Here is a 24,614-nt window from a genome sequence, read left to right as displayed (position 1 = left end):
ATGACATTACTGTCACATCACATTGCCATCAGTATCCTAATAATCACCCCAAGTTGTTTGAAAAAGGGAGTTGACAGTCTATTCTAAGAAGGCAAAAGCCTGTAAACACAGTTCAGAAAGGCTTGGAAACCAACCAGCAGGGCTTCGCCACTTCCCTTCCTGTCGAGCCTGCTAGAATGGACGTGTTTAAGTAGGACGTCTGGACGCTGTGATACAAATGACCTTGGATCACAGTACCCCATCCAGACTTGGCTGGGCACCAATCCCCAGGGAGCTGCTCCAGAGGAGAGAACGTCCACAGATGGAATGAAATCCCCTGTAGCGGCAACAACCCAGGGGTTCCAATGAGGGGGCCTCTCCCGGCCCTCGGTGCTCGGGGGCCGACTCAGTCGTGCACCCCAGGGCCCAGGGAGCATGCGTGCACATTAGGCAAGCTGGTGTGAGAACCTTCTCAGGTTTGAACTTAGGTACCAGCTACTTTTACAGCTTTTCACTTCAAACTCTTCCCACTATAAACTTTTTATTATGATCCTTTTGAAGTAATGATTTTAAGGCAGAGAGAAAGTATCTGTGGGGCAGGGGTTCTTAAGCTGGGGCTCATGGGGGGCTTCAACATCCCTGAAGCCCCAGATACAATGGGCAGAACTGTGTGCATGTGCGAGCATGTGCATATAGTCCTCATCAGGTTCTCAGAGGGTTCCATGACCCCACGGAAGAAATACAGCTGCTCATTACTTATACGACGGACCATGTGAAGTAGGAAAAACTCAGATGCAGCCAACTAGGTATATCTTATAACTTTAGCAGCAATATTAATTCCATGAGCTATAAGTATAATGCAACCAGGACTATCTTTTAAGAAATGTAAATAAATCATGCACTTCTCTGCAAAAAAAAAAACCTCCCGCATGACTTCCCCTGCCCTCACAAGCTCTGCGGGGTTCCATCCGTGCCACCCTGCCTCTCTCACTACTCCCGGGCCTTGCCGCACTCCAGCCACACTGGCCAGGGACACACAAAGCCCTTTCCAGCTGGGTAGAAATTCCTACTTCGGTAGTCTTGCCTGGCCTCCCTCCATATCTTTGCATGCCTGGATCCTTCTTTGCAGAGGGGTTTCTTGCTTAAGCCCCCTTCCTTCAAGGGGGCTTAGTCACTGTTGCCTCTCATGGTTTTAATAAACTTCCTAACACTGAGTGACATCTGCTATTTTTGGACTATTGATTTGTTTCAGAGTGTGTTTGCGGTAGCTGCCCTCTGTCCCGGGGGCCCCTCCCACTGCAGTCTCAGGGCCAGGGCACCTACCACCCACGCAGAGGGCTTCAGTGAACAACTGCTGAGTGGCCAAGGTTCGCCACTAAATTCAGTGAGATTTACCTATGATCTCTGAAGGGTGAAAGAAGAATTGGCAAGCATGAGCAAAATTTCCATTTTTAGGATCCTTTTGCATAAGATGAAATTTTCTGAACTTCAAATAATTTACGTGATGATGATTTAGGTAAGAGGAAAGCCAATAGCTGAAGTTTTGAAGATACGCTTTAAATCCACTATTTGGACTAGAAATCGAGTAAACACAAGATGTCCAGTGTTTATACAAGATGCTTATCACTAAACCTCAGTTCAAATCAGGGCTCTCTGCTAAGACTTCTTTCCCATTCCCAGCACTGGGGAGATGGCTGGGCTTTCAGACTCTCCCGGATGCTGACAAGACAAACGTGCTCAAACGACGCACGTGAACTTGAACTAGCAAAGAGCTACAGCAAGAAACCACTTTCCCTCACGTCAAATCCCATCAGCTTTAACAGACCACAGGGTGCGAAGCGGGCAGGTGGGGATGAAACAGTTCACATGTACGAGAATTCAAGCTGCCACCAAGCACTTTATTTTGTGGCAAAGCATTTCAACTAAAAATTGGTATCAGCAACACCAAAAAGGGAAAGTTTTACAGTAGAGTGGAAAGGAAAACTGCTATAAAAATACACAGATAAAGATTTTTTTCTTAAGCAGAATGGATTTTTTAAAATCCATCAATGGGAAACTTACCAAAAACCATTCGCCACAAGGCCGGATGAGGTCGAGTAAATGGACCTGCAGAGATAACATTACAAGGTCAGAACAGATCAGTTTCAAACAAAGACAAAAACAAAGACATAGAGATAAAGGGTTAAAAAAAGCTCTTGACTGCTAAATTTTTTTCAATATAAATACTCTGAGGTCAAAGTCTAGGTTGAAATGTTTTATCCACACTGCAACAACCATTCCTACAATTGTAACAGGTGCCAAGCTCCACAACCAAGGTTGTTTTTTTTTTTTTAAGGAAAAGCTAAAAAAAGCTTTGTTTTAAGGACTCAGACCATAATTCCCCATGGAAATGATGTTAAAACAGTGAGTAGGTTACCAGGCCACCCTGTAACTGTATGTAATACTTAACTTGTACCCTAACAAGAAACCTCACAGCTCCCCAGGAGCTCCAGGGAAAGGTGTTCTGGAAATCCTGTTGGAGGGGGAGGGGGGAGAGGGGCAGGAGGAAAAGAGAGAGATGGGGGAGGGGAGAGGGAGAGACATTCTGATGAACTGACAATGAGAGAACTACTGTGCCTGGAAAACAAGTAAGGCGGGGAGGGAGACTGAAAGCAACCCCCTGGAGCACTGAAACACGCTGCTGCAGGGGCTTCTGATCATGACCTGTGGGGAAATACCTTTGACATGGCAACCCAGCTCAGATACTCCCATGTAGATTGGACACAGTGGAAACAGAAGTTTCACAGAATGAAACTTACGCTTACTACAAGTGATACAACCATACTCTGTCTTCTATTTTATTTCATTTTTAAAAAAAGGAATAGAAGAAGAAAGCAAGTAAGCTGAGCCTTGATCCATTACATTGATTTCCCACCCACTTAACGGTTATGGCTCACAAACACTGACCCCACGGCTCTGGGGCGGCACCTGACCTATTTGGGGCTGCTGGTGCCTTTGGAATAGCCTTCCTGCACTTGGAGGATTTCCGGCGTTAGGAGTCCCCTGTCTCCAGGAGGGATGCCAGAGCTTACTGCCCAGCCTCCTTTATAGCTGGGGCCCAGTCCTTCAGTACAACATCAGGAGCTGGTGGCAGTGGAGGGAAGTATGCAGTGCTCTCCTCTCCCCTTCTCCCTCTGGCCCCGGCCAGCTGGGACAGTCGTGGGGAGGTGGCACTCCTCCACTGGTGAAGGCGGCACTGGTGACTGTGGTGGAGACAGTTCTATTAGGGTTTGCTGCAGAAATGGCAGTGGGACAGACCAGAGCCAATGCTCACTCATTAGACCAGTTCTGGTTGATGTGCCAGTTCTAGAAGATGAGCCGGGGGCCAGTTTCCAAGCCCTCCTATGATTCCCAGAGCCTGTCGATATCCTGTGGCAGGCTTCTGCATCCTCAGTCAGCTTCCCTTGCTTGCAAGCAGGAATCCTCTCTGAAGCAAATGTTGCAATATAATTTTTATTCTGGAACTCATTCTGTACCACCCATCTCTTCTTAAAAAGACTACATTGAAACACATTCTAACTGCTGTCTTTGGATGAATCAAACTCCTATTAAGCATATCAGTTACAAACATCCCCTATCATCTGAATCTACCCAGTTGCTGAGTTTAGATGGTGAGAGTTCAGAAGATGAGGTACGTTTGTGAGGGACTCTGCTTTATCCAAATTAAACTGGTGTCTGAGTAAAAGAAGTGAGAGCTCAGTCAGTGGGGGTTTGTCTAAAAGTTTATCTGTTCCCGTTCCATTTCTGAGTTCTGACAGCAAAAGCTCGGACAGCAAGGAATACCTGTAATCTTTTAACTCAGCTGCTTCCCCCCACCCCTCAAAAAAGGCACAGAGAAGCATAGAAACCAGAATCCTCTCCTGGTACCATAACCTAAGAATTTTCTTCGAAAATTACTGGAAAACTGATGGTTCAAATTGTCATCTTTTAAGTAAATGTCTTCTCCAAATGCTCTTCTTCACTGATATTAGGTTAATGGCCCAACTTGTCACCAGGAAGGATTTCTGTATTACAACAGCTGTCTGACTTGCAAATAGTCCTTCATCCAAACTACTGAATTAACTCTTCAGACATAACAGGGGACCCCAACTTTCTCTATAGTTTCCTCTTGTAAGATGACACTAAAACTTTATCTATTATTTGCCTTGCAACAGAATGCCATGCCCAACCAACATACACAGTGTTACTCTCAAGAGCAGTTATACTAGTCAGGGCTATTTTCCTGAGCCCGTACCATGTAGCAGGTGGGGAGATGAGAGGCCCACACATTATCTTAGTTCTCCTGACAGGGCGCTACCATCATTCCCATTTCACAGATAGAGACATGGGGCCACAAGGAATTTGCCCAGCATCCCACCACTCACAGGACTCCACCTCCGGTCTGAGAGCCCATCTGGACTTTCCCATCAACTCTCAGAACTGGGCCAACTCAGGAGGAGGAGAGAACAGGGGAGGAGTTGAGGGTCTGAGCCAGGACCGTCTCCGGGCCAGGAAAGTGAGCGCAGAGAAGCAAGCTAGTGGGTGGTGTTTAGAGCTGCTGTGACGTGGAACTGCTAAGCAAGTTCAGGAAAGTCGGGAAGGACCAGGGAGAGGGCAGGGGCCTGACACAAGTTCCCTCGCATCGACCAGCAGAAAGGCCTCCAAAGTGGTCTTCAGCCCATGAGCAGCCTTCTGAACACGGGACTCAGCCCTTTCTTGTCTGCCCCTAAGCAGTGTGCTCCAGAGTGAAGAGGATGGGGTGGTCCAGGAATCTGGGATTGGCGGGGGCCCCTCCTTAATCTAGCAGGTAACTGCTTCAGCCCCAGGGCGTTTCTCTCTGCCCAGCTGTGATTCCTGAGACAGACAGGTGTTCCAGAGCTGGAAAGAGCAACTTCATCTTATTGCACTGCAGTTTGGCTTTTTAAAGTCTTACCTTGTCTTACCCTTACTGAATTTTTTCCTCTCTTCTCCAGATATCCCACTTACACATCATAATATTACATCATAAATGTTTCTCATAAAATAGAATTTTTTAAAGCTATCCTTTCTGCCTTGCATTTGATCTGAGAAAGAAATTTGATGTGGTGGGTTTCAGAAGAGACAGCAGAGCACCGTGGTGCCCTGCCCTGGACCAGGGAGGTGGGGATGAATCACTTTTGCCTACAAAAGGCGAGATAAGGCCCTGGAATGTCAGGTGACCTTTCAGTAGCTAATTTTAAAACCCAATCCAGGCCTTACTTCAGTCATCAAATCTGTCCACTTCTTTCGAGAAGAAACTCTGAATGCTTTCATGTAGTATATTCAGAAAGTACATTCCAGGAACATTACTCACCACGAGGAGCATCTTTACCATCAAAGACAATAATATTGCTAAAAATATACTATTTTGCTCTTAAAATATCAAGGATAAGGCTAGCGTTTTCCTGGACAATAAACCTTGATGCTTACGCTCCCTAGGTCACTCAGACTTGGCTACTCCCGTCAAGTCACCTTTAAAGCCATGCTTCCTACAGCATCTACCTGCCCAGGTGTATGCATACCACGTATAGCTTTCCTGGAACAGAATGGGGCAGAACCCTCCGGGGCCCCTCCAAGCATAAAGACTTGGTCAACTACATGCCCTGCCTCTTGTCTGCAGAAAAGCTGAAATCTTTCAGGCCTCCCTGAGCCACCAGAAAGCAAGCTTAAGTGGCTAATGATCAGGACAAGAGAGTCACAGATTCAGTATCCGATGCACATTCCTGAGTTGTTTTATAGATACCGTTAATTGCCACCAGAGGGGAAAAGCTGACTGCACGATGACCAGACTGCAGCCATGACACAGGCTGCTCCATCATGAGTGGCACTGAGTGGATGGCCAGCACAATTCCAAGAACTGGCCTTAAGGGAGCGGAATTAACACGATTGCTCATAATAACCTATATCTTTGTGGGTATCAAAATAATTGTAGCTTGTCCCACCTGTATATGTAAGTGGGCAACTGCAACTGTCAGCAAACAGATGCTACAGACCCAGCTCAACATCTTCCAGTCTAAGATACGGCACCCTGTGTCAGTATCAAGAAGTTACATTAAGCAGATCTTTGTCCATTATCCCATAGAAATGGAATGATACTCTGACAAGGCGGGATTCTTAAGCAGCTTTTGGCAGGAAAGAGCTCTCTGCAGGAGGCTCCTTTGTCTTGTCACTAACTGTAAGCCAGGCCAGCCCCACGCTTGACTCATCTCTGGCCCCCCTCCCCCGCACACCTTTAAAACCTTGTGATCACATAATTCCTTGCCTAACCTGTTGGTTCTTTCCTTAGATCAAAGCAGCAGACATGGAGAATAAGTAACAGATGACCAATGGCCAGATCTCTTCCCGAGCTTCCCCTTCAGCAACCTTGCAGAGAAACTGTGTAAGCAAGACAGCATCCAAGCAAAGAGCACGAGGCATGGGCAAGCCTGCACCAGTGGGACGTGGCTGTGAGTCTGCTGCCCCATCTCAGTGATGAACCAAGATGACTTCTCCTTCTCCCTTTAAAACGTTCATGGCTGAGCAGAAGCTTGGGAGTTGTTTTTTGTGGTCACTGAGGCTACCATCTCCCCAGCCTGCCGGCATTCTGATGAAAAGCAACTTTCCTTTCTACCAATATTTGACTCTCTCGAGTATTCATTTTTGAGCGGCGAGCAAGCTGGACCTGAATCCAGTAACAGGAGCGTTTACCTTATCCCCGTGCCTTCCCACAGACCTTGCCATTTTCCCAGGCTCTTCCTCTGCCCAGGGTCATGCTCAGGAATAGGGGTGCTCCATCTCCCGGTGTGCTTTGTGTCTGTTCTCTATTTCTGATTTGGTAAAAGCTGCCTGGAAGAGCCTGGGTCTTCGGTTACGCAGGAGAGGTGGGGGAGGCACCCTAGGGCGGTGATGAAGAAACAAGCCCTGGTTTTGTTCACGACTGTGGTTTCCTTACAAGGCACAACGAGAAGCTACCTATTTTGTATTTTTCTTCCCATTCAGTCCCTGTGCCCAGAATACGTCATTTTCAATCAGATACAAAGAGCAAGTTTGATTTCAAAAGAAATAGAAACCCAACATCTTTGACATGAGAGAGCTAGCATTTAAAATACTTCCTCAGAAATCAAAAACTAAGATCACAGCTTGACTTGCCAGCAAACTATTGTCATATCCATGAATAACCGAGTTCCAGGGACCAACCAAGGGAGGCAGAAGCCTTTCAACCAGAGTCAGAAGCTGCCTCTCCGACAGCTGCCCACCTGGGCCCTCGGGCCTTCTCAGTCTGCCTCTTCTCTCTATGATTTTTTTTCAGCTTTATGAGGTATAATTGACAAATGAAATTGTGAGATATTTGATGATTATTATGTGAAAGTTGAAATTCCACTAGGAAAAACCTAGAAAAGGTGAATGAAATTATCTCTAAGCAAAGTTTAGACCTAAGAATTTTTTTTTATAAGAAAAAGTAGTGGAGCAGGAGACAGAGAATAGGGGGAGATGATAACCTTTTTTTTTCTTTTAAATTTAGAAGACAATGAACCTTCTCTGGATCACCTTCACACCTCAAGGAGAGGTGGTCAGCACGATCTTATTAGCTTAGAGAAATCAGATGAGGCTGAAAGACAAACAGAAAGATAAACTCAGGAAAATCAAGAAACACTAGTATCTCAGTCTCCTCAAAATACCTGAAGAACTGCTGAATGGTGTTCCTCCTGCAGACGAGGAAAAGAAAAGAGATGGCTAATTCTGTGAACTATTTCCTGGCAGATTCATTGCTTAATTCATATTTACTGAGAAGCTACTATGAGCTGGGCACTGGGGGTGCAAGAGAAGGCGTGGGCGATCTGGGAAGGAGGAAGAACAGTCCATGGAGGTCCCCAGAAGCTGGAAAAGCACACAGAGGTCACCTGTTGAAAGAAATCTCACAGCCAACTGGAGACTCAACATGTTTCTAAATTTCACTCCAGTGATAGGGTGATGCAGTTATAATTACACTCCAATGATACAGTGGTCCAGTTCAAATTACACTCACACTCCAGTGTCAGTTGCTATGAGATGGAAGTAGCATTTAAAATATTTTTTTCAAGGGAATCAAAAGACAATGGGCGAGAAGATGGCAGGAAAGAAGTGTGTGTGGGTATCAGACCCTCTCCTTCCCTGGTCTCCCTGGGGCTCTCTCCCTCCTTGTCCATTGATAGGACTGAAGGAGAGAACTCTAGAACCAACCGCAGGCACTCACTGTCAAATAAAAGTCTGTTTGAGTCTCCACTCCTCTCCCATATAACTCAGTGACAAATTCTAAGCCAATGGAGGAATCCTGTTTCTCTTTTACTCTTTCAGTGAAGACCTACTGAAGATCTCTGGTGTGTCTATGAAGTCCTCCGGGCACTGTAAACGCCTGTCCTCAGGTCCGGCTGGAGAAGAGGCATGGGGCCTAATCCTAACCAAAGGAGACTGAGGGCAAGTGTGCTGCAGGGTTTCAGAAAAGGCCTCTTCAATCCTAAAAAGATGCACAGGGAGACACGACTTCCTCTTCTGCTGGACACTGTCCAGGACCATCCGTCAGCCGGGCACCAGCTGTCTCAAGATCGTGAGGGCAGTGAAGCAGGGTGTCCTGCTGAGGATGGTAGAGCAGAAAGAGGTAGAGAACTCGGGTCTTTGCAAGTCACTGAGTTGCTGAATTGGCCAACCCCGGCACCATGTTATATGAGAACTTCTTGTCACATAAAAAAGCAAACATTTTATTTATTCTTTAATCCTTTTTGAAACAGGTTTCCTATTACTTATGGACAAAAGCATCCTGACTGTTATAAACCTTACTGAGAAAGTCAGTGGCCTTCTGTGTTGTTCAGACTCTGGTCAAAAAGAACCAGAGGGCCCCTTCCTGTAGGAGTTGACCAATTCTAGCACACACACAGCATTATGAACTCACGTACACGAGACACACGGACACCATCAAACTTTGGCCTGTACCTCAACATTCAGGGCAGCCTTTCCCAGTCAAGGGTAAATGCATTTGAAGTTGCCAAAACAGAAACATTCTGGGAATGCCACCCACTGCAGGCACCTCCCCCGAGCTGCCTTTCAAGGAGAAGGCAGACACTACGCTCCGTCTCTCCCATTCATTTCATGACTTGCTTGAGGATCCCTGCCAAGGATGGGGAGAGTGGAAGACAAGTTGACAAGATCAGAACAAGAAGAGGTGTGTCCGCTCCTCTCTGAGAAGCACCCACCTAGCATCCTGGCTCCTGGACAGGCCGGAGCCTGAATGCCAGCTCTGGGCGGAGGGAGGGGGGCACCCTGTCCCCGTGGCCATGCCAGCTGCCCCATCATCTCTATGGGACCTCCCAAAGCCACCCCCAGTGTAAAAATATTCAATCAGGCACTCTTTAATGTGGAAAACTTAAGAGTTTTCCTACTGTTATGTGAAGTGTGAGTACATGGATCTTTAGACAACAAGGTGGACACGGTGTCTGCTTTGTACACGTGGCTGCAAGAGAGCCCGGCGAGCACTGCCTCCCCGACGTCCTAATCCTCCCTACACAGACTCCGGAACGGACTTTGTCCTTTTCTCCATCTGAGACCTTCTCTTTGGCCTGTTTCACTACAGACCAGTGTGGCGTGTAAGCCCACACACAGGAGGCAGGGGAAGGGTCACACCAATCCGCTGGGTGACATCTGGGGAACAGGGGAGAGGGGGCACCACCACCGCCCACAGGGCGTGGGATCCAAAGCACAGTAGGCGCAGCCCAGCCACCCTAAGACTGCGCTCCTGGGAAAGAAGAACCCAGAGACTGACGGGGGACGGAGAAGCAGAGGGAGACCAAAACCTAGAGAAGACAGAGACGAAACATCTCACGATGGGCCCTGAAAGACCAGGGCGATGGACCAGGAACGCGCGGGAGACGGGCCCTAACACCAGGCTGGCAGCAGGGGCTGGTGGCGGCCTGGGGACGACTGACGACCTTGGGTTCAGCTTTCTCAGCTGTAAGCCGAGCAGGCTGAACCCGATGAGCCCCGCGGGTCCTCCCCACTTTGTATGTCTCACAAAGGCCGGGCAGCCAGCCAGGATAAGAAAAGCATAAAACAAACAACTTTTATCTTTCCAGAGGAAAACAAAAGCCCAGTCCCAAATGACAGACTGAGCCAGTTAAGTGGACGCTGAAGACTCGAGGATGTCATCAGGGAAGAGAGGAGAAATCAGCAGAAATCACACAAAATGTTACGTTCAGTAGATGGAATCCCCCGAACTTCGAAAATGGCTCAGAAATAGCAAGTTTAAATTAAAAAATATATATATAGCAAAAAAGAAACCTTCAGAGCTGTGAAGAACTAACCCTTGGGAACAAAGCAACAGTTAACACACAGCCCAAGAAGGCTGAAGACTTGCAGACTCGGTCTCTTTGGATTGATCGCTTTCCTGAGCAGGTACTATGCTCTGATTGGCTGATTTAAAACAAAGAAAAAGGTGATAGGGGCCAGATGAGATGTGAAAGAAATGGGAACAGAGGTCACAGGTCAACAAGGGACAGGGCGTTGAGTGACGGCAGGGAATCAAGCAGCAGATCTCCACAGGATGCAGAAGGCTGTGGGAGGGCAGCAGTGACCACTACCTGAAATGTCACCTCCTCATCTTCCCTCGGGGCTTCGGTGGCCGGAGGCCTTGTATTGGTACCCAACCTGAGACGCAGCTCACCACTTCCTTGCTTTGGGCTGTATTCTTACACCACCTTTGTAAGGCCAGGTTCCAGCTCAGGGGGGCCACTCACAGCCTGTGGTGGTTCCAACGTATGGAAAATGCCTGATGCCCCAACTGGCCACGCAGGCTGTCCTCTAGCACCCTTGACAGAGGGGATGGGTTCCATAATGTCCAAGCTCTCCCTAAAATTCTGAGATTTTGTGTGTTGGAAGTGGGACAGAAAAGAAAGCTGGCAAATAGCTTTAAAAAAAAAAAAAAGGCTGTTTGACACTGGGGACTTTTCCTATAAAGTGAATTCCATAGCAGGGTCAACCCCCCTTCATTCCATGACCTAGCCATATCATGAATATCTTATCTTCACACCCCAATAACTGTGTGTTAGCAGAACTCCCAATGGTTGAGGAAAGGCCAAACGCTGTCTGTCATATCTGCATAAGGTACTCAGGTGCTATTGTTACGGAAACGACAGGCCAGCCAAGAAACAAGCACCACTCGGAGGGTTGGAATACTCAGATGTATTACGCCGGCGGGCTCAGAGGGGCTTCTGCTCCGAAGCTCTGAGCACCTCCAAGACGTGCACATGAGGTTTTATAGGGTAAAGTGCAAGCTTGGGGTATTCGGCCAGCAGGCATGGAACAGCTTTAGCAGCAGCATTATCATCACAAAAGTGGAGGCGGGGAGGCAGCAAACCAACATTCCAAAGCCAGATATGTATGTTTGAAAACCCAGCTGGCTAGCAAAAAACATGAACAGCAAACCAACACTAATTAACCTAGATTTACAAGTTAGTCTAGCAGAACTCAGATCAGTATTCCAATACTTAGATTTGTGAGTTATCTTGTTAGCCCAGCCCAGCCTCTCCTTCACATTCCTAGACTTGTGAGTTATCTTGTTAGATCAGCCCGGTTTTTCCTTCACACTATGGACTGAATGTTTCTGTCCCCCCAAAATTCACATGTTGAAATCCTAACCCCCAAGGTAAAGACTGTTCGATGTCCTGAACCCTACGGGGCCAAACCACAGACCTACTGGCTGTGAACGCTTGCTGCTCTTCAAGACAAAGGGAAGAAGGACCCCAAGGTGACTCAGAGATCATCGGGCTGTCACTTCTACCACAGGGCATGGGGGAGGGGAGGACTGCATCCACCTTGGCTTCAAAGGGCGAGACCAACGCTTGGCACAGTCACGGGAAGAGCCCCCAGGAGCCGTGGGGATCTGACCCCCACCGGGCAGAGCTGCGAGGCAGACCACTGGCCCAGATGGTCTGGAAGGAATATCAAGCCAAAGAGGATTATGCTCGAGCCTTGAGATCTCACAGTCTGACCTGCCTGGGACTTGTCATCCCTTCCTTTGTTCCTGTTCCTCCCATTTGGAATGGAGATGTCTACCCTGTGCCTGGCCCATGACTGCACTCCAGAAGCACAGAACTGTGGGGCCAACTGACGTCCTTCAAAGTCCAACGACCCCCATTTCTGGGCTCTCAGATGTCTGACATTCTTTGCTGGGTGTGTTTCCCTAGCAAACTGACAGCTAATGCCTACGTATCAGAGTCACAGACCCCACTGCCCTTCACGGCCCCTAAACCTCTTACACCTCGCCTACAATCAATCAGAAACGTGTGTACAAGATGATCAGGCACCTTGTGACCCGGCCTGATAAAACACCCCAGCAACCGGCCCTCGGCGCTCACACAGACACCTCTCTTCCGTGCGGCCGGCTGTCGTCTCTGGCAGTGCACTCCTAATAGACTCCCCTTCTATCCTCATACTTGATCTCCGGTAAATTCTTTTACCAACACACGTCACCATGTCACCGACAAGAATCACCATGTGCCACAACAAGGACTTGATTGGTTTCGTAGGCTCACGGCTGGAGAAGGTTCTGCTACAGGATGACTCTTTGGTTAAGTTGCTCGGTGTACGGACCCTGTTGAGGCAGCTTGCTACACAGGTTTTCACGTCTTAAAAGGTTTTCACAAGTAAGTAAGTAAGTAGGTAAATAAATAAATAAGTAAATTTTAATCTAAAAGCATGAGTGATTGGAGAACTAAACTCAGTTGTCAAGTAACTTGGTGATCTAGAACAACCTGTTACCTGCAGGGCACAGAATCATATTTTTACTGGTCGGATTATTATGCTACCAGCAAAACCACAATACAGAACAAAATTCCGATGCCACCATTTTGGAAAGCCTGAAGGACTTGCCCTGCATGCTGCTGTGACTTACATAATAAGAAATAAGTGTTTGGTCTTTGTCCCCTTTTCTGGAACAGTCCTAAAACCCTTGGAATTTCCTAAGTTATGAAAGTTGTAAGAGTGTCTTCTGTTATGTTAATGAGGTGACTTTTTGGAAAACAGCTACAAGAATGGGGGTTGGTGGCTGGTGGAGCCAGCAGCGAGATTAGAGGGGTTGGAACCCTCAGCCCCACCCCCCTGACCTCTGGGAATCAGGTTGAATCAACTGCCAATGGCCAAAGATTTAATCAGTCATACCTAGGTAATGAAGCCTCCACAGAAACCTACAAGGATGAGGTTTAGGAAGCTTCTGGGTTGGTGACCACGTAGAGATCCCGGGAGATGGCACAGTTGGAGAGGCAGGGAAGCTCCCGGCCCCTCCCCACATACTTCACCCTACACACCTCTTCATCGGGCTGTTGAGTCATAGTCCCTGTAATGAACCAGTATGGTAATCTAGTGAGTAAACTGGTTTTCTGAGTCCTGTGAGCTGCTCTAGCAAACCCCAGGAGGTCATGGGAACCTTTGATTTTACAGCCATTCGGTCAGAAGCACAGGTGACACCCTAGACTTGTGACCGGCGTTTGCAGTGGGGACAGGAGCAGTCTTGTGAGACTTAACCTGCGGAAGTGGATGCTCCCTCCAGGTAGACAGTGCCAGGACTGAGTAGAATTGTAGGACATCCAGCTGATGCTCAACAATTGCTAGTTGGTGTAGGGACCCCCCTGCCTCCCCGGCCACCCACCCACCCACACATGTGCTCACCCAAATTAGAAGTGGTATTAGAACCCTATTACCACGGTACAGCACCAGGTAGCAATCAGTAACGTTCATTAGGAGCTCCTTATAAGGCACATTATATTCAACTGAAAGACGGGAGGACAGAGAAGCAGCACAACTTAAAGCATCATATTTAAAACCCGAGTCGGGCCCTTGGAGCGTAACTCACGCAAAAGACTGATACGGTTACAAAATACCCTAAGCACAAAAGAATCAGAATATAAAAAATGAACATCCAGAAATCACTTGCAGAGAGTAAGTAGAGAATATTCCAGGGAGAAAGTACTGAAGGGGAATAAGAAAAAATACAGCAACTTGTAAGGGGCAATTCAGAGGAAAGGAATGAATCCCAAGTGTGGCAGAACACCAAGTCAGCTTTTTAAACAAAAGCTTTTGCCTCAGTCTATAAACATGACAGGGGGAAATTTCACAGTAATAATTGTTTTTCTTTTTAACCTGATAATGAAAATTCATATCCCAGCAAAGTTCACCGCAATAAAAGATCACTTAAGACAACAAATTATTTAAGTTAATACTCATTAGAGCACTGACCCTGTCCTTAGCTAAAAGGAGTAACTGAGCAGTCGCTGAGTATTTTATGACCCGGCTGATGATAACAAAAACAGCAACAAGGGTAACAGTTGACATTCACTGAGAGCTTACAGTCCGCTGGCCCCTGTTCAGAGCATTTTACGTGTACTGATTCAGCTAACCCTTACGAGAATACTTCCCTCCATTTCACAGAGAGAAAACGAAGGACTATTAAAAAGAGAGACAGAGCCGGGAAGCGGGCAGTCAGCCTCCGAAGCCTGTGCCCGTCACCACCCTGTGACACTCAGCGTGTTTATTTCACCCTCTGTAGTTTCATCTCCCAGGTGACATGCATCTCAAAAATACCCAAAAGGGCACAATGAACAAGAGAAACGTGAGAAAGGGTAACATCACTTACCATTGGGGAAAGCTAACACACTGATGATAAGAAAGAAGAAAATTACAGAGAGGATACCCCTCCAGATGTTGTCTTCTGGGACAGAGTCATCCCTGGAAACAGAAAAGGAACATTGAGTATTCATCCTCAGATCTGAACAGTCAGCCTAGAAGGGGTAAGAGTTCCCGTGTTTTAAAAACTGGGGGAGGGCTAACTTTATTTTGCTGAGCTAAGTCACTACACACATTACTTACTGTTCACTGTCCATTCCTAAAAATAGTACAATCTCATTAATAAAGTCCAGTTCTTACATGAAAGGCAATCGGCAACTTTACACACCAAAACACATTCTACTCAGACAAGCATTTGAGAATCACTGTTCTTTAAAAAATACCCAGGATGTCAAAAGGTAAGGTTTATTTTGGGGAAATGCCTTTTGGTGCTAAGGATAACTAAAGATGACTTCACTATATGGACTGTGGCAAAGAAACTGTTCGGGAATCAGAAAGGAAGCATAAGATTACAAGGAAAGGGCATAATGCCATGAGGTTATATAGTCAATTGTTAAATTGGGGCAATTGGCTATTTAAGGGATGAATGAAAACGGCGCAGTGTAGCGTAATCAGAAAGCACTGGTAAAAAATGCTAAAAGAAAAATTAAGAGAAAAAAAATACAAGATTTAAACACAGAACAGAAGCAACATAATTGTAAAGTAAGGAGATAAGCTTCCTTTCTCCCGTGCCGGGTCACTTCTAACGTCCTACTGTATTTAACTCCTGTGTAACCCCATCAGCCGCTGCTGCCACCCCCCCCAACAGTGAGGGGAGGGGACGCAGGATGAGGACAAGCAGGCAGCCAGGCCTCTGCAGCCCCCACAGCCGTGCCCCCCTGAGGGGACTCAGGATATGGAAGAACAGGACACTGACCCTAGATAGCCAGGTGCATATCCAAGGAATGATTTCACTGAGCCCAGACCTTTGCATCTTCCCAGACAAAGAAAAGCACCAAATTCTTTAACTTGAGATAACCGGTTTTCTTTAATTAACAGTAAACTTTTGATGTTCTGACTACCTGGTCTTTGTTGCAAAATCTCTTATCTCCTAGCTTCTACCTTGCCCTTTTGGAACAGCCTCTTAGAGTGACCTGAGATGCCGTGTCCCGAGCTTGAGTCCTCAGGAAATCCGCCAAATAAAACATAACCCTCAACTTTTAGGTTGTGCATTTTATTCCAGTCGACAAGAAGGACTGTAGTAAAAGACTTGTCAGAAGACAAATATTAAATTAAAATTAAACATTACAAATCAAAAAAATCTTGGAAGAAAACCAAGTTTGCATAGGAAAAAAAAAAAAAAAACCCAGAGCACCAGAATATATATATGAAGCGGTGTGGAATGAAACAATAATAAATCACCTAGTTAAGGACTGTCAACTTCTGTTTAGGCTGCTAAATTTCCGCACCCAATGAAATAATTTCCAGACTAAAGACAGGATTGAACCTAAGGTTCTAAAATACGAGAGCATACAGATCTTAAATGTTTCCTAGATCATGTGGCCAAACAGCCCTAAACTAATGCTGGACAAATAATACTTGACTGTTAACATCATAGATCTGATTACAAAACCAAACTACAGAATCAGACAGACGTCCTCTTGCAGTAAAGTACAATCTCATTTTAATGGACAGCCTAACAATGAAACATCTGCCCAGAGGTTATAAACACAACCTAAAAATGCCAGCCCAGCCATTACTGGGGTACTTGTGATGCCCTCTGGCGTATGCAGGGAAGCCCCATATCCGGTTTCCAGGAACACTGGCTTTTCCTGAAGAAGAGCTACCCACAGCGGGGGCAGGGACACAACGTCCCCATTCAGACCAACATCACACGACCGAAATGGTACTGATGACAGCAATGATACTAGCTCCTGCTTCTCAAGCATCTACTGCGTGCCAGGCCCTGAACAGGCAGTTTATAGGCAGTTTATAGACATCACCTCTAATTGTCACAATCCATTTGCAAAATGAGGTGTTATCAACCACATCTTACAAATGAGGTAACAAAAGTTCAGAGAGGTTTGGTGACTCACCCAAGAAGTAAGAAACTGCAGAGCCAGCATTCAAGACCAGGCCTGCTAGACTCCACAGATGGTGATCTTTCCCCTACGCCAAACTGCCTCAGGGAAACTTAGCTGTCATCCTACATCAATCTGATTCATAGTAAGTGCACGGGGGTGGCATAAGAGAGTTTGACAGGCCATGCAATTTGTAAGTTACAAAATAAAAGCACGGCTAAAATGAGTAACTGTTGCCTAAAAAAATAAGATGAAGTTCCATATGTCATACTTTCTACCAAAATATTTTCTGGATGATTCAAAGAATTAAGTAAAAACAAGACAGAACAAAATTCTAGAAGAAATGAGAGAATTAAAAAAAGCCAAAAACCAAAAAACCCAAAATGAAACACAATAGCCTCAGAGTAGGGAAGACCTTTCTAAAGGATGACACAAAACCCAGAAATCATAAAGGAAAAAGCTAATAAATTTGCACGGCAAAGAAATCAGTGACAAAAGCAAAGGAAAAGCAATAAACTTGGGAAAAGTATCTGCAACTCACATGAAGGCAAAGGGTTGATTCCCCTAATTACAAAGCATTCGCCCCAGCATCAGTTAACAGAAAGAACAGCAAACGGACAAAGAGAAACAAATAGAAAAATGGGTAAAGGATATGAAGAGACGGTTCACAGAGCAGAAAATCTAATGGCTCTCAGGTGGAGTGAAGAGATACCCAACCTTGTTCGTGGTAAGAGATGGACAAATTAAAACCCAGAGAGACCATTTGTAGCTACCTTATGGACAAAGGTAAAGTTTGATGACTGAGCTGGTGAAGATATGCAGAAATAGATAAACAGGCACTCTCACACATTGCTAGTGTGTAGTATAAATTTACACTGCTTTAATGGAGGGCAATCTGGCAACATGTTAACTTATAAATGTATATACCATGTGACCCAGCAACTCCATGTATGGGAATTTATCCCACAAACCTATTCTCATTTATGTAAAAATGACATATATACAAGGCTGTTCACTGTGGTATTTTATATGTGTTAGCAAAAATTGGAAACAACTGAATGTCCACCAAAAAGGGACTGATTAAGTAAATTATGGCCCCGTCTCATAATGGAGTACTAGGCAGCCATAAAAAGAATGAAGAGGCTTTTTATTAACTGATACAGAATAACTTCAGAGATCAAGTTGTACAGCAGTAGGTACAGTAAGCAACTTTTTCCGCAAAAAAAGCGAGCACGTGTATGTATGTGTAACTTGTAACCTGTGCTCACAGCTGCACAGCATGTCTCTGGAAATCCACGTAAGAAATGGTGACACTGGTTTTCTCCAAAAAGGATAAAAGAGGAGTAGGGTGGGGGGTGGGGATTGGACTTTTAACCATATACCCTTTGGGAAAGCTTGGATTTCAAGCAACATGGATATGCCACTTGTCAAAAAATTTAATTATATATCAACATTAAATTTATAAGAACAGTGATAAACAGTGAAACTGCACTTTTGTAAATTTTGAGTAATTTTATTAGAAAGACAGGATCAAAAAGAAGAGCCTAGTTTCTGGAGCCAAAAAAAAAAAAAAGCCCATTAAATCTGAATAAAATAGCAGAGGGTCTGAAAAGCTGGCTGTTTTCTATTTGCCTAATTAGAAATAAAAATGTATCAAAGATGGACAGTGAGGTCTTTGGCAAAACTGAAAACGTACAGTACAGGAGGATCAAATTCCTGTGATCAAAGATTTAGGGCACAGGGGAGGGCAGGTGGTGAAGAGGAAACCTCAGTCCCATCAGACTGGCAGCCCCGCTTGACCCTCTGGCTTTCCTGGGAGCGGAGGCTGTTCCCAGGGCCCCCGGAACAGTCCCTGCAAGCGGTGGGCGCAAAGACTGGAATGCATGACTGAGAAGGCCGCCCACCCACACCGGCCTCCTGACAAGCTGACCACACAGGGCCATTCACTAAGGCTGGTGCAGACTGTCCTCTGTCAGCTCCCAGTAATCCAGGGACTCCGCCATTTCCCAGTTCAGCACGAAAAGCAACGCGGCTGCAAAGGCCACAAAGACCACACTAGGGACTCCAGAGACACTCAGAGGACAAGAACGGGTGGCCTCTGGACACCCAGTATGCCTGTGCCTCGGAAGGCTAGCTGCTCTGTGTGTTAGTTCTCTTGAAGGGGGTAAATGATCATATGCTGCATTTTACTGACTCCAAAGTCTAGAAAAGTCTAGGCTTTTCCCCCTTTAGGAGGCTGCTGGGTGCAGCGACAGGGAGGACAGGCTTGTGGCCAGAATTCTGACTTTACACTCTTCGGCCTGTGTGACCTTGGGCAGAGCACTTAACCTCTCTGTGCCTTGGTTTCCTCATCAGTACATCAAGGATAATAAAATTGCACCTCACAGGGTTGTTGTGAGAATAAAATAACTTAGCACATGTAAAGACTGAGAACAGCACCTGGCACAGAGGGACTGTCACTTATTAGCTCCCGATTTCTGTCCACTCATTCCCTCAGTTAGCCGACACCTATCACTGGGGACAGAGATGAACAGACATGGTCTTGAGTCTTCAGAGAACTATGCACCACGACATATACAATTAAAGTATTATCTTAGCAAACCCTTGGCCAGAGAGAAAAGTTTTTTATTTGCTGGAACTGTCTCTGATTAACCTGACAAACCAAAAAAATCAACCAAAAAAACCATTTTCAATTGCTCACACAAGACCCCATTACCATCTCCTCAGGCTTTGCTGAGGGCGCAGTACAGTTCCCACTTCCCAGGGAAGATGATAACTTGTGGTCAAGGCTGCCAGGTCCCCATCCTGACTCTTCCTGGCCTTAGGAGCCTTGCTCAACCAAGACATTTTGCTTTACAGCAACAAAAAAAGAAGAAACAACTTCAAGCTTTCATCTGCGATGCTGTCAGGCACCTTGACCTCTTTCCCAGCTCTACTGAGGCTCCTAACACCAAGCACCTGAGCCTCCGGCGCTCTGCACTTTCCAAAGAACTTTCCCAGCGGGCATTTTGTTTAACTGCTCCACAGTTCTGTCGGGGAGCATTTTATCTTTACTTGGAGGGTGAGGAAAATAGAGCTCTTGCTTTATCTTGCCCACACTGACAAATAGAAGCCAAGAGCAAGCAGGTGCCAGGGCTTCTGGAATGCTGGCTCTGGGTCAAGACCGCTACACTCACCAGTGTGATACAGGCAGACAAGCTTAGGGAGGCAAAGTCCTTTTCCCGCTCTGCTAAATTTAGGTGTTCCAGGAGCCCGCTGGGGTAGCCCTGACCATACACAGTGAAAATACCCAGTGGACAGAGGACAGGAAAACTGTGATTTAAGGTCCCACCTCATTAACCCGCAGCAGCTCCGGGGCTCAGCACAACACCTGGCACAGAGCAGGCCTTCACAATATGGGGGGTTCCAGAATGAGTGAGGGGCTAAGGCTGAGGAGGTCTGCGACCCAGGTAACGCGAGGGAGAGTCCCAGCACCAGAGCCTACAGGGCCCACTGATGACGACTCTCCTGTCCAGGTGCTGAGGGACCAGTCAAGTACTCAGATAGCTCAAGTCCTCAGTCCTCCCCATTTCAACCAGGATATAGGTTAACTGCCAGAGGAGAGCATCCTAAAAGCAGGGCAGGTGTAAGGAAAGCCCTGAGTTTTGGTTTTTTTTTTTTTAAACAAGTTTGCACTCAGAAAAAGTTCTGGACTCAGATTCTTAAACTTGAACAATGGACTACAAGCAGTGGCTGAGGAGACTTGGGAAAGCGAAGCCGACTCCATTCACTAGCACAGAATCTTTAGACAAGGCCGTCTCCCTGGGGCCAGGAAGGTACGGACACTTTATCCTGACTCCTAAGGCTGCTAAGTTGATTGTCTCCCCCCCCATCTTTTCCTTTCCATCCCTTTAATATGAACCCTTGTAACTGAGACACCCAGGTAGGGTCATGTTAATGGGGCCAGTCACTGCTAAGGGTCCTCCCTCCCAATGGAAACCTTAGTCCCAGGTTACAAGGTGGACCAATGTTAACTGGCTTTGGTATTATCTTCGAAGATTACATGCACTTCATTTCATAAAACGTTATGATCCTTGTCAAGAATTATGGCTGAGATATCAACTAAAGGAGAAGAGTGATATCTCTTAAAAGTTCTTACCACATAAATGATTTTTTATATTTGATTCATTGAACATTTCCTGGGTGTGTATTCTGTGATGATGAAGGTATCTGGCCTCAAAAAATTGATATAGAAACAAATAGAAGAGATACAATAATAAACAATGTTTGGAAGGATATAAACATTTCTTCCTCTGTGCTTTCTGGAACAACCAAGAAAGGTGTGTGGGAGGCGGACCAACCAGGTGGCTTGTGAGGGACGCCACGGGCTCCTTACGTGGGAGGTACCAGAAGGTGCTCTCCAGTTGGAGGCAGGTGCCTGCCTGGCACCAAGGGTGGAACCAGGGAGCCGTCTGGGCCTGCCGTGCGTGCTGTGCACCGTAGGGGCAGGCGCAAGGCTGGAGAAGCAGACCTACTCGACACTAACGGAAGACCTTAGGGTCCAGCGAGCACTTCCTACAGGCGATGGGGATCCACTGAAAGTCTGTGAGCAGGGGACAGGGACAGATGAGCTCATGATCTTGTCTTTAAAAGGTTAGCAGGAAAGCAGTGTGGAGGATGGACGGGAGGGAAATGGAGTCAAGGCCTGGGAGTGTCTTATTCCAAAAAGCTGGGCGTTTGCTGAGCTAAAACCAGGGCACAGGAAGAGGAAGACAACTGTGAAGGCTATTAAGGCCCAGTTAGATGCTGTGAAGACGATCTAGATGAACTCCACGAGGGCAGAGGGCCGGGCTTGGTGGAATGCAGACTGTTAAACCAAATTAAACACGATGCCAGGGCCTAGGGCTCAGGAAGCCATCCTAGCTGCCTGGATGAGTCCTGGCTTCCAGCATCAATCAGACTGAAAACCTGCTAACTTCTCTATGGAAATCTGGGGCTAGGGGATTATGTCACAAGAAAAACTGCATTATACTTGGTAACAGAATTATATCTAAAATGCTAAACAGCGGGCAGCAGTTCCTAGGCGTGTAATCTCTCTGAGGTAAGCATCCTCTAAATCAAATAAATACTTGGGGGCATCTAGGCACTAATTCATTATTTATTGCAGAAGAGCCCCAAGAAATCTATGACTCATTTTCCCCTTCAATAAACTTATAATCTTATTAGGGACATAAAACACCAGAATTAAGAATATGAAAGGATGTAAAAAGATGCTTATTTAAATCCAATAACAAATGATTCAAATAGGAAGTGAGGGAGAGAATGTTAACCTGGCTGTTAAGTGGGCCTCTCTAGAGGGCAACACCCAACAGTGCGCTGCGGTCACCACCAGGGCTGGTGCAACCCCAGGACACAGCCGCTCAGGACGACCACTTAACCCTGCTGGCGCCGGGGAGCAAGGACTTCCAGTCCACGTCTTCTGTTGTTGGGAGAAAGAACACGATGTACATAAAGGAAACAGGACGGAGACAGCTGAATCGGCAGGATCAGGAGATGTTTTCTAATGGGAATTGATACGGTCTGAAGAGAAAGAACAGGGGAGGCTGGCAGGTGTCCAGTGAGGGCGGTGACACAGAGGGCGGAACCGCGGCTCCGTGACAGGATGAGCTGGCGCTCCAAAGCTGCTAAAGGAAATGAAGTAGACGCCCCTATCACCAATAAATAAAAATAAATAAATCAAAAGTCTGTCCATGTCCCTGCTCGCCTCTGTCTCCTCAGTCCCACACTAGGGAGAAACCCAGCACAGACAAGTGGGTGACCCCTTGGGACAGCACCCTGCAGGCAGGCAAGCTCTCCCCGGTCACGGATGATTTCCGCTGAACAAGTGTCACTGGAGAGACTAATTCCATGGCTCTACGGCCAGGTGCCTCTTCAGGAGGGAGGAGGCCACTACGTTTGTGATTTAGCACATTTTGGTGTTTTCAAATCTAAAGCCTGAGTTTTTGACACTGAGGTCATTCAACATTTCCAAGTTTACCAACCTACGAAAGCAGAGTAAAACGAGGCACTAGGAGCTTGAGACAAAGGTTCTCCTTGCCCCACTTTGGCTGAACGAACTTATAAGACATGTGCCAAAGTATTTAATTTCTAAAAATACTTACCCTACAAGGTGGCAAAATGAGCTTTTTCAAATCTTAGGGAGAATGACTCAGTAGCACCTAGCTTTACTGTTAGTGACAGTGCTAGAGACTGGAGACTGAAAACACTATGGTTTCACAGTGCGTTGGCCTAATTGCTGTTGAATAAAAGAACTACTTGATAAATCCAAATTTGTCTCAGGCTTCTGTGTGAGGTATCTAATCCTTCGCAATCCTAAATGCTTGCTGTCTTTGCGGCATGTGACATGACCCGGGTACTGTTTCCAACATACAGGTAACATGACACTCCAAAAGCTTCCTATCGCCTACCCTCTTCAACTACTAGTCTTTGAAAAACAAATCTTAAGACATATCCTTAAAGTTTTATTGAAAGAATTGCACTGAACAGTCATCCAACTAAAATCTTCTTACAAAATAAGGATAAGGTACTAGAAATAATCATTGTAAGGAAGCACAGAATGGGTAATTTTCATTTAAGAAGTCATTACTTTCAAACTTTATGGAAAAAGACAGAGCTATTACTAACGTCTCAGTTTAAAGGGTCAGAAATCATTGCGAAACATGAGTTAAGACATAGTAAGTACTTTTATTCATGGTGCCTATGATTTTATATAAGATGAAATTTGTTATTAAGTAGTTCCTTAATACATGATTCCTTCTCTACGAAATGAGTGAAAAATAAAATTATGATCATTTTTGAACCTCAGATTTTGGAAAAGGCCGTAATCTGAACCTCAGTATACTTTTGACAAGCTGTTAAAATTCATATTCATTTCTTATACTTTCACTGCTGGAATTTATTGACTGCTTCAACAGAATAGGCTGTAAAGGGGAAATTCCAGAAGAATGTGGCTTTCTATATTAGAAAAGAGGAAGAGAAATCTATTCTGAAAGGGCCTAGAATAATATTAAAGATAAAAGGTTGAAACAAACTGCTCATTCTTCTTTCTCATTATTTAAAATAAAGTACCATAATTACTTTGCTAGTTTCAAAGAAACTCCCTCAAGAATTCCATCCTTGCCAACCCACATGAGACAAAGTGAAACTGAAGTTAACATGACACAGGCATGTACATTATCCAAGCAAAGCAATGTCCTTTCTTCCAATGTCTTTATCCTTTGTCTCAGTTATAGAGCATACCACACCCTCATTCAATGACAAATACAATTGAGAAGGCATTAGTGTACAGTGAAATGATGTAGTAATAGAAATAGCTAATGTTTACTGAGTACTTACTATCTGTCATTCACTGAGCTGAACACAAATTATTTTTTAAAAACTGGACTGAGCCCTTACAGCACACAATCCTATGAGGTATTATTACAAGATATTTTAATTTTATGTACAGATGAGGAAACCCAGACTTAGCAAAATCAAGTGGCCACACAGCTGTTAGGTGGTAAAATCAGACAAATGATGAAGTATTTGAGGGTAACCATAATTAGGGACAAGACTGATTCCTCTCCAAAACTGGGAATATGTTCTGGGTTGGACACTGTGGAAAAGCCTGATCTTATCCCACTGCAGAGCATCCGCAAAAGATTTTACAATAATAGTAACTGTATCCCTCAATCATTGAGAGTAATTGTTACATATGCTTTATGGCTTTGAGTAGATTCATGCCAATAAATGAACACTTACAAAATAAGAACCAAGAGTCAAATGGATTATAAAGGTAAGGAACAAGTGTCATGTGGGAGAACATTATTAGTTTTATGAAAATCTGAAAAAGTGCAGTGATTCTCAAAGGAGACACTACTGGCATGTGTGTGTATA

General features: G+C 45.6%; 1 protein-coding gene across 2 annotated transcripts in view; it reads right to left on the bottom strand.

Annotated features, from left to right (window-relative positions):
- PTDSS1 (phosphatidylserine synthase 1) overlaps positions 1–24,614 on the bottom strand; it is a 59,966-nt gene that overhangs the window by 33,416 nt on the left and 1,936 nt on the right. Inside the window, exons 2-3 of one of the 2 annotated variants that reach the window (XM_072949483.1) lie at positions 14,651–14,742; positions 2,041–2,085 (exon numbers count right to left, since the gene is read on the bottom strand). In XM_072949483.1, the coding sequence (XP_072805584.1) occupies positions 2,041–2,085; positions 14,651–14,742 (137 nt within the window). The remainder of the gene's footprint in view (positions 1–2,040; positions 2,086–14,650; positions 14,743–24,614) is intronic. The other variant, XM_072949484.1, reaches the window with a different exon arrangement.

This window comes from Vicugna pacos, chromosome 25 (genome assembly GCF_048564905.1).
Source record: "Vicugna pacos chromosome 25, VicPac4, whole genome shotgun sequence".
Lineage (NCBI taxonomy): Eukaryota > Metazoa > Chordata > Mammalia > Artiodactyla > Camelidae > Vicugna > Vicugna pacos.
Note: the sequence above shows the minus strand (reverse complement) of the source record. Positions and strands in the feature narration are given on the sequence as shown.